We start from the raw sequence: 11371 nt of genomic DNA, 5'->3' as shown, positions 1-11371 counted from the left end.
AAAGTCAATAATTTCTTAATATTGATGAAAAAATTCTAAATCCACCGGCAGATTATTTTGTTTATAACAAGGGGAAATGTCTTTTTGCCAGTGAAACTATTACTTTCTGATCAATATTAAGGAATACATTACTTAAAATAAGCTAATTTAGCTTGCTGAAAAGTTAGCTTTGTGCTATTGCTAAGATATTTGCACAAAAAAACTTGTTAAAATTGTGTTTTTCGTTAGAGATGGCATTTTACACTGCAAAATGTTGACTTTTCCCGTTTATCTATGAAACTAATGAGTTTTTTTCTTCTTTTAATTCATAAATGTGAACTTTCCTCCATTTAATAAATGAATGAAAGACGAAAATGAAGAAAAATGGATAAAAACTTCTCAATCCATAAAGGAGCCAAAGGCATATTTCTATAGATTTTGATCGTTGGTTAAATGTACAAAAACAAACACAAAACTTTTTAACTAGCAATAAAATGTATTGATAACAAACATCGGAAATAAGCTTCTACTTACTAGTTATAAGTGTGCCGCCTCCTACCGTCGCGCCGGCGTCCTAATGAGGCGGAGCCCTCCGCAACCTGCGCTTGTGGGTGTGCTTCCGATACTGCGAGAGTTTTGATGACACACTGAACTCAGCAACGCCAGATTCCTCACACCGGGACAGGAGCCATGGGGAAGACAGGTGGGAGAGCCGACTTTGAGTGGGTCTACACCGACCAGCCGCACACCGCCCGCAGGAAGGAAATCCTGGGTAAGATCACAAAGTTTTCACTCATTTTCACTCCTTAGATGACTCTTAGCTTCATATTGTTCTTCACTTTACCTGCTTATAAAAACACATCCGGTTAAACCTGTTTACTAGCTGTTGCTTAACGGACCAGCTACCCGCAACGGATGCGTAAAAATGATGTAACCGCACAGATTAAATCTTTTGAGTAAAAAAAGAAATTATTTAAATGTATTTGAATTACTTTGAATCTAATTAGGTTTTATCTTCTAGGTAGAGTTTTATCTATTTATTTACGAAATTGTGTAAAATCAGTTTGCTTTCTCTATAAAAGTAACTTTTCCTGCTCTTAAATATTCAATTTGGGACAAAAAGAAAATAAAATTAAGGGTAAAAACCTTCCCAGCCTACAAGCCCTTTATGGCTCAAGGCTTATTTGTGGGCTTGGTCTGCGGTTAGATGTACACACACACACACACACACACACCACACACACCCACCCACACACACACACACACACACACACAAAAAGTTTACCGCTAGCAGTAAAATAAGAATTCAGGAACGATCACATGAACTCATGAAATGCATTAATGATGATACTAAAAAGTAGAAATAACCAGTTTATGCTCTGTAGCTTCACCTTTTAAAGGTTTTTAAGCAACGATTTCCCATGAGAAGCTGCGCCACATTTTTAATCCGGCTCAAAATATATATATATATAATATGCCATAGGGGCGCCACGCTAGCAGGGGCGCCAAAATATGGCGGAATAATTATTTCTAGTTGCCATTTTCTTTAATAGCTTTTTGTGTGTTGAAATCCCTGGTGGGGAGCCTATAATATGTTAAATTATTTTGTTTTCTTTGTAAAAAAAAAAAAATAACTTTCCTCCTTTTAAATATTTAATTGAGGAAGAAAAATGTGCTTCACTATTTAAACGTTTGTTTCTGTTCACATGAGATGCTAATTCAAATGTTTAGTCTGGCGCAGTAGAAGGTGCTGTGCTACAGGGGGCGCCAAAATATGATGGAATAATTATTTTTTAGTTGCCTTTTTTTAATTCAACAGCACCGCGCAAAAAGTCTGTCTCCGTTATATGTGATGCATCGGGGTGCCACGCTAGCAGGGGCGCCAGAATGTGGCGGAATAAATGCCTGTAATATGTGAAATTGTTGTGTATACAAATAGAAACACACATAAACACACATAAACATTTATAGCTATCAGTCAGATAAGAATCACAAGAACTCATAAAATGTATTAATGCTGTATAAATAACCAGTTTTATGCTCCATAGGCATATTCATCTATTTACAGAATTTTCTTTGTCATAATTTCACATGAAGCTGCAGATGTTGGAATAATTGATTTTAGTTTAATCTTTTTATATTTAGCAGCTGTTTGTGCATTGAAAGCCTCACTGAGCTCCTATAAAGTGTCTGTACTGCAGAAAACACTAAAGTCTCTCAAATGAACAACTTTAAGTTCAACTGTCTCCTGGTTTCCTCTTGCTGCAGCATTTCCAACTTTTCATGTTTTAAATTCAGCCTCAGCTCACATTCCTCTCCAACTGATTCTCAGTAATGAAAGGAATGGTGTAATTCAGGTTTTGGCGCGTTTTGGTTTTCATATTTTTCTGTCTTGTAGATTTTCTGCCCTTTGCTGATGCGGCGTGCAGGTTGCTGCTTCCTGGCGCTTTATCGTCTCGTGATGACGCAGCGTGAGGCTTTCAGTGGGAGCGGAAATCCTGACATGAACACGCCTATTTATCCACAATTTAGACGTCATTTATTTATTTACCAAACTGTGTTTACCAGGGGATCTAAAATGTGATTTTTAGCGCCGCGTTTGATTCGCGTATCAATGATGAAAAGCGCGGGTTAAAAAGGCGGGAACCTGTTGACGTATATTTGATCCTGGTTTTGTTCAGCTGCTGCTTGGTCTGCTCTGCTGTGAAATTAGCACCTCCACGGTGTTTACTTGTCTCTTTCTTTACACCTACAAGACATAAATTATTAAAAATGTTTAGTTGTAATTATGACATCTGATCCCCAAGCGCGCGTGGCGAGTTTTCTCATTTTTCCTCTTGCGTGGAAGATCATGTGTCGCACATGAACAGAGCTCCCATTTATCTGAACTCGCACGGAAACCTTTTTTATCTTCATGCTCGCTCATCTATGACGCTGATGAGGTCACAAAATAATTTACTGTCTCTGTTTATAGCAACTGAACGTCGTCAGAAAATGAAGCTTTTCATAGTTTTCCAGTTTAAATCAAACTTTGACGCTTTAAAGAATCTTAAATGTTAAAGTAAATGGTTTTTCTCTGACATGGTGAAGTAGAAATAGGATGATAACCTCACTGTGTGTGTGTGTGTGTGTGGGTGTGTGTGTGTGTGTGTGGTGTGGGTGTGTGTGTGTGTGTGTGTGTAAGCGCGCGCCCAAAGCCATTAGGCCGTTTAAACAACCTTTTATGGCGGCTGGTTATTCATTTATCTTTATTCCTCTCTGGTGTCAACACTTTTAAAAAAATGTCTCTAAACTGAATCTAAATGTCACATGACTGATTAAAAACTCCCATCATGCAACAGATTGTGTTCATTTATTGTTTTCTATGAATCATCGCGGAGTTTTTACTTGGAATCCAATCAACTATTATTAATGGTTATTTTTGACGATTAATCGATTAATCAGATTCTTTAAAAAATGGCACATTCTGCTGATTTTTAATTTAAACCTTTTTATACAATATTAGAACTACATTAAGACAAATTATTTAGTTTTTAAATAAGAAAATAAAAATTTTAGCTAAAAATTTAACAGTATAGCGTTCGCTTGATCATTTATAGCAAAGGATGCATCTGCAACTAAAAACATCAAAATAGGAAAAGCTCAAACTTTTCTGCTTGATTTAAAATCAATAAGTGAAGGATTGACCTCTAACTGACTAATATTGACACAACAAAAGGTGCTGAATAGATTTTTGTCTACATAATTTGAACCAAGTGAAGCTAAAACTATCCCACTTGAGTTTTGGATGAAACATATTTACAAACTTTTTCTTAAATTCATCTTAACTGTATATATTTTCTGCATGTTTTTTGCATAATTATTGCTCTGAATGTGTTGTTCTTTCAGCAAATGGCCTTTTTTGAGTCAGTACATTCCAGGTAACAATTAATCGATTACTAAATTAATTGACTATTATTTCAGTGATCGATTAATCATGATTAATCAGATTAATCGTTTCAGCCCCACCTCTTGTGTATTTATATTAACTGAGAACAGAGGGTTTGTAGGAGAATGTAAGGAAATAATTGAAAACAAACCCTTATTTACCAGTTTAACCTGAATTTGCATAGAGTCGTGAAACTGGGAAACAATAAACAAATCAGGAGCCTTAATTTGCATCCCGCCCCCATCATGGTTGCCATGCGAGGGCTTTCCCTGACTCCACTGCGCCACATTTCTGGCTCTTCTTGTACTTCCTGTAGGGTGTGGTCAGTCAGTACAACAGATCCAAACTTGTTTTCCCAACAAGCGGATTATATTCCATGAAGCAATCCCAATTAAGCCTTTTGTATTTTCCTAACGGCTACAGTTTAACTATGTTATGTCCTTCAGCAAAACAACACCTCTGCCAATTAAAGCCGGTTTTTGTCAGCAGGATTTTCCCAGGAGAAGGCTGGGCACCTTGCAATATGGGCTCCTTCTGAAATTTACTTAATTAATCCCAGAGCTGCAGCGATGACCAACAAATTGTTTTCTTTGCATCAGGAATTTATACCTTTTATATATTTGAATTTCTTGTTTTTCTGTAAATGCTTTTTCACACCACAGCCCTTTATCAGCGAGATATTTTCACATAATTTGAACTGAGGGAAACTAAAACTATGCCACTTGAGTTTTGTACATATTTTTGTACAGTTTTGGCTTAATTATTGCTCAGAATATGCTGTTCTATCAACAAATAGCCTTTTTTCGAGTCTGTATACTCCAGTTAATGATTAATTGATTGCTAAATTTGTTGAAAATGATCTTAAAAAATCGATTAATCACGATTAATCTGATTAATCATGATGAATTTCTTACTTCAGCAGGTAAATTGATTAACCAATTAATAATTAGACCACCAAAGGTTCGTAATTGATTCTTTTTTTTTACAGAATGTGAGCTAGGTGAAGCTAAAACTATGCCACTTGAGTTTTGGGTAAAACATTTACAGTTCTTTTTAAATTCTATCTTAAATGCAAAATGTACATATTTTTGTACAGTTTTGGCTAGATTATTGCTCAGAATATGTTGTTCTTTCAGCAAATTGCCTTGTTGTGAGTCTGTATCCTCCAGTTAATGATTAATCAATTACAAAATTAATTGACAATTATTTCAAAAATTGATTAATCGCGATGAATCGGATTAATCATGATGGAATCAATTATTTCATCAGCTACATCGATGACCTCATTAATATTTAGACATCAAGAGGTGCTGAACAGGAGATAATCTGAAACAAACTATACCACTTTAGTTTTGGATAGAACATATTTACAGAAAAAGGTTTTTATTTAACCTTAAATACAAAATTTATATATTTTTGTACAGTTTTAATTTAATTACTGCTCTTAATATGTTGCTCTTTCAAGCAAATTGCTTTTTTTAAAAAAAAAGTTTTCAACGAATATAATCCATTACTGAATCGGTTAAAGCTTATTTGAACAGTTGATTAATCATGATTAATTTGATTAATCATTTCAGCGGTAGTCCTTACTCTTCCTTTCTGTGTTTCTACTCTCAGCCAAATATCCAGAAATAAAGACCCTGATGGGTCCGGACCCCCAGCTGAAGTGGGTTGTGTCCGGCTTGGTCCTGACCCAACTCGTCGCCTGCTACCTGGTGCACGACCTCCCCTGGAAGTGGGTCTTCTTCTGGGCCTACGGCTTCGGCGGGTGCATCAACCACTCGCTGACTCTGGCCATTCACGACATTTCTCACAACGTGGCCTTCGGGAACAAGCTTGCGAAGTGGAACCGCTGGTTCGCCATGTGGGCCAACCTGCCCATCGGGCTTCCCTACTCCGCCTCCTTCAAGAAGTACCACATCGACCACCACCGGTACCTGGGCGGCGACCAGCTGGATGTGGACATCCCAACAGAGTGGGAGGGATGGTTCTTCTGCACGCCGGCTAGGAAGGTCCTCTGGCTCTTTCTGCAGCCGTTTTTCTACGCCTTGAGGCCGTTGGTGGTCAACCCCAAACCGGTGGGTCCGATGGAGATCCAGAACACAGTGGTTCAGCTCCTAGCAGACGCAGTCATCTTCTACTTCTGGGGGCTAAAGCCGATTGTTTACCTCATTGCTGGATCCATTTTGTGCCTGGGGATCCATCCGTTCTCTGGACACTTCATAGCAGAGCATTACATGTTTCTGAAGGGACACGAGACGTATTCGTACTACGGGCCGCTGAACTTCCTCACCTTCAATGTTGGATACCACATGGAGCACCATGACTTCCCCAGCATACCTGGCAGTAAACTACCTCAGGTGAGTCTCTGGCTAATCATCCTTCATACCGCAGCAGGTGAACTTTGGACTTCACTCAATACTTCCAACGTAGATGTTAACCGACTGGTGGCGAGGGAGAACAATCTGACTTTTTATGAGTCGCAAATATTGTCTTAACGTTTCTCTGCAACTTCTACACTGCAAAAACACAAAATCTCACCAAGTACTTTTGGTCTAGATTCTGGTGCAAATATTTCAGTACACTTTAAATAATTAAAACTGACCTACAGTAACTTTAGTAAGATACAGGAGACTGTTTTAAGTAAATAATTCCTCAATATGAAATCCACTTCTAACAAGACATTTCCCTCATGTTGTAAGTGGAATAATCAGCCATTGGAACTAGAACTGGGTTGCTAGGCAACGGGCTTGGCTTGGCTGTGGTTGCTAGGTAACGGTAGAGTGCCCTTCATTTTGAAACAAGTATAATATTCTACCAGTGGAACCAAAAGCCACTTAATATTGACTTTTCCATCAATATTAAGGAATAATTTACTTAAAATAAGCTGCTATATCTTGTTACTTTTAAATTATGTTTGTCTTATTTCAGGGTGTGCTAAGATATTTGCACTAGAAAGTAGATTAAAAAGTACTTGGTAGTACTTTATTCAAAATGTTTTCTAGTGTTAAATGTTGGACAGAAATTATAGTTTATTTGTCTTTGAGAGGATTGACTTGCATTATTATTCCTTTGCAATTATATTACTTGGAAATTTTAAAACAACTATATTATTGTTTCTCACAATAACTTCTGGGATAATTTCTTATCAACTTCAGTGTCTCAGATACTTTGATTAGGACATTCTGAAACCTTTCTATTTGGATTATTGTCCTGCTGGAGATTCAAACTTAGCTGGATGACTAGAGATTCAGCTTCAGGGTTTACAGGTCCTTAAAATCCTTGAAAATGCTTGAAGTTTCAATTAGGTGTTTCAAGGTTTGGAAAGTGCTTGATTTTTGTACAATGTCCTTGAAAGTATTTGATATTCAAACGGCACAGTTTTGTAATAATAAAAAATAAATTAACGTTTGATTAAAAGCTTAAATTTGGAAAATTCTATTTACAATTTTACATATCTAAAAATAAAATAATTTTTGTCACATTTTGAAGTTAAATCAGACTAAAATTTAGTTTTTTAGGTCAGTTAGAATCACCAAAACTATTTATATTTGCTAAATGATAGGAAACTTAGCATTATTATTATTATTATTGACTGTAAAAAATGAGAGGATATAGTCATGAATTGAGACTGTCTTCTTAGTTTATTTGTGTTATTATTTATTTTCCAAGTGTTAGAAAACATATCTTGAAAAATGTTTGAATTTTAAAGCGGGAAAAGTGAACAAACCCTGATTTGAAACAGTCAAATGTGAACATTTCTCTCTTTTAAGAACTAAATGTGAAAACATTCTTCTATTTGCTCAGGTTCTCTAAAATTAATCTAATGTTCAGAAGCAGCAGCTATAACTACCATCTGCAGTTAAAATGTTGGATTTTTGACGTTTTTCTAAGCGTTCTTCTCGTTTTTTCAGGTGAAAAAGATCGCAGCAGAGTATTACGACTCGCTGCCGCAGCACACTTCCTGGTTCCAGGTGCTGTGGGACTTTGTGTTCGACGAAAACATCGGCCCTTACGCCAGAGTCAAACGGGAGTACAAGCTAAGCAAGTTGGAATAGATTTCTAGAAATATTTGTACAGAAAACTTAAATAAAGCTGGTATACTTGCACTGCAAAAACACAAAATCTTATAGAGCATTTTAGTCTAGTTTTTAGTGCAAATGTCTCAGTACAGTTCAAATAAGATAAAACTAACTTACAAGTAACTTTTCAACAAGATATATTGTTTTAAGTTAATTATTCCTTAATATTGATGAATAAGTACTACTTCCATTAGCAGATTATTTTACTTATAAAATGAGAAAATGTCTTATAAGTTAAGGAATTATTGACATCTTGCTAAAAAGCTACATGTATGTTTGTTTTGTATGATTAAAGTCGCTGTAGACAGAAAAACAATTAAATTTCTGCCAAAAAACTCAGAAGTTTTCTAGAAAAATCTTGGGAAATTCTGAGTTTGAAAAATCAAAAATTTGCAACAAAAATGTCAGAAATTTTCTAGAAAAAAAAACATACAAATTTGTGAGTTTAAAAAGTCAAATGTTTTGTAAAAAAAAAAAACAAAACCTGAAATTTTCTAGAAAAAACATTTCTGAGTCTCAAAAGTCACAAATTTGCAAGAAAAAACTTGCATTTTGAGATTAATCTCAGAAATTTTCTAGAAGAAAAATAGTATTGTTTTGGTTTATAAAGGTGGAAATTTGTGAGTCTCCAAAGTAAAAAACATTTAAAAATAAAAGATCTTTTTAAAGTACATAATTCCTTAATATTGATGTTTAAGTTACAACATTTTCCTGTGCTATTAGCAAAATAATCTGCCATTGAAACTGGAACTTTTCCATCATGGTTTAGGAAAACAAGTTCCTTTCTCTTGCTGAAATGTTACTTTTAGTCTTATTTAAAGATATTTGCAGTTGAATCGAGACCAAAAATACTAGGAGTTTGTGTTTTTGCAGTGTAGTTAAATTTTTTGATGCAGTCGCTGAAAGAGAAACGTTTTCACTCCTGTTGTTTTGTAAAAGTTGATCTGTTTATAGTCGCTGCATCTCAGATGAAGGTCACGCACATTGTCACAGTGTATCCTGAAAGATGAGATTATTAATCCCACAACACTGGAACAGATTATTGTTGTTAGGCAGAAGGAAGCTGAAGAAGAACGCGGCGTTGATACTTTGAGTAAGAGGAGCTTTTCTTCAGTGACGCTTCGTTTTGCTATAAATCATAAAAATCTGACTGAAGCCGCAAAACCAAACATAAAAAAACATGTTACTCCATCAGGATTACAGACTTCTGTTTGTATTTTTATTATTCATAAAGTATTCCATCTGCCTTTTTAACCACGAGTCTAGAGATATTGTTTTGTTAATATTAATAAATGCGTTTGTGATGCTGTTGTTTTTTGACTGATTTGTGAAAAGATGAATCTTGTAAATGTTTCTGCCGTCTGAAATCTCAACATGTAAAAATGCAGGCAGATCAGGAAACGCTGTGAAGAGAAAGTTGATATTTTGGAATAAAAGTTTTATCCCTTATTTTAATGTTTCTGTTTCTGTCCACTCGCAGAGCGAAGCTTAGTTTTTATTTTCTAATTCATGGTTTTATTTTTTGGATTGAGTTTATTTGACAGATATTTTCACATTTCTGATCATCTTTTTATTGATTTTTTATTCCTACAGCGAATTCGGATTAAAGGTTTTAAAACTGAGGTCTGCAGTTCTACACTGCAAAAACACAAAACCTTACAAAGTATTTTTGTTTTGTCTCCAGTGAAAATATCCCAGTTCACTTGAAATAAGACAAAACTAACTTTGAAGTAACTTTTCAGAAAAATACAGCAGCTTAAGTAATTCACTAAAAACATTTTAATCTGCCAATGTAACAAGAACTTTTCCAAGGATTTTTAGTTTTGTTTTATTTCAAATTTAATATATTTGCACTAGAAACGACACAATACTTGGTATGATTTTGTATTTGCAGTGCATTGTTGAAATCCACTCACTGTGGCAAAGTAAAAATAAAATACACCAATATAGTAATAATGCACTGCAAAAACACAACCAAGTATGTGTGGTCTAATTTCTAGTGCAAATAACATATTACACTTAAAACAAGACAAAACTAATTTACAAGTAACTTTTCAGCAAGATGTATCGCTTTTTTTAAAAAGTCATAATTAATGATTTAAAAAGTTCTAGTTCCAGATTATAAAAATATCTTATAAGTTAAATATAAGAAGAAATTTTGAAAGTGGTACTTAAAAAAACATTGAGAACCAAATTTCTTGCTGAAAATTTATGTGTAAATTAGTTTTGTCTTATTTAAAGTGTACTGAGATATTTAGAGAAACAGATTGTTTTTCAGTGTACTTATAGTGTGTAATTTTATATATATACGGTATATATATATATATATATATATATATATATGCATGTGTGTGAAAGTGACTTAGAAATACACAAATTGACTGAGATTTAGTTTGAAGTGGAATAAATTTACTTCCAGCTTTTAAATGAGAACGATTCGAGCGCGGACAGAAACGTTAAACCTCCGTTACCATGAATCTTCGTTTCACTCGGCTGCAGATAAAAACGCAGCGCTTCGTTTTCACCCCACATCATCACAGTCAACGTCTGATCTACAGCAAAACGGGGAACCTTCGTAGAAACAAACGTACCACCATTTATATAGATTTTTAATTAAGTTTGGAACCAAATAGAAAACAGAGACGGAGGGAGGTTCATGCATACTGGGAGGCTCACAAAGCGAAGGATGACCAGTAGAGAAAACACCGTTCCATACGGAGGAGGAAAAACATGGCGGCACATTTACACCCGTCAGGCTGCTTCAGTGAGCGATTCCCGACGTTTCCTCAGCCATACTGCAGCCGCGCACTGCAAAACATCAACCTTACCAAGGATTTTAATACTGCAAATAAATTACTTGAAATAAGAGAAGTGACTTTTCAGAAATAGGAGCTTTTTTAATCAATTCCTTAATGTTGAAAAATACAAGTTCCAATGGCAAATTCTTGACTTTTGAAAATATTTTTGAGTTTCAAAAGTTTGGAAATTTTCTGATGTCTGAAACTCAAAAAAATCAAAATTTTCCTGCAACTTTTTAAACTTTTGGAGCTCAAGATTTTTTATAGAGCATTTCTGAGATTAACCTCAAAATTTCTGTTTTATCCCTTAAATTTTCAGGGAAAATTTTCAATATTAAATAATTAATAATAAAAAAAAAAAACTAAAAAAAAAAAGAAACTCAAATGTCCTTTTGTTCAAGAACATTTCAGAGATTCAAACTCAAAATTAAATTTTTTTTCCTGTAAGTTTTGGGGAAAATTTTCAATATTAAGGTAGTAATTACTTTTAAAAAGCAGAAACTCGTTACATATCTTATTTTGAGACTCAGAAATGTTTTTTATAAAAATTTTCTGAGATTATTTTTGTGTGTAAATTTACTTTT

The 11371-nt window shown here is 34.7% G+C and overlaps 1 protein-coding gene across 1 annotated transcript; it reads left to right on the top strand.

Annotated features, from left to right (window-relative positions):
• Positions 1–547: 547 nt before the first annotated feature.
• Positions 548–8113, top strand: degs2 (delta(4)-desaturase, sphingolipid 2). The gene is made up of 3 exons (XM_032547175.1): positions 548–751; positions 5525–6267; positions 7822–8113. Exons 1-3 carry the CDS (start codon positions 670–672, stop codon positions 7963–7965), a joined length of 969 nt encoding a protein of 322 aa, XP_032403066.1. The 5' UTR covers positions 548–669; the 3' UTR covers positions 7966–8113.
• The last annotated feature ends 3258 nt before the right edge of the window (positions 8114–11371 follow it).

This window comes from Xiphophorus hellerii, chromosome 19 (genome assembly GCF_003331165.1).
Source record: "Xiphophorus hellerii strain 12219 chromosome 19, Xiphophorus_hellerii-4.1, whole genome shotgun sequence".
NCBI classification, from domain to species: domain Eukaryota; kingdom Metazoa; phylum Chordata; class Actinopteri; order Cyprinodontiformes; family Poeciliidae; genus Xiphophorus; species Xiphophorus hellerii.
This window is presented reverse-complemented; position numbering and strand designations above follow the sequence as displayed.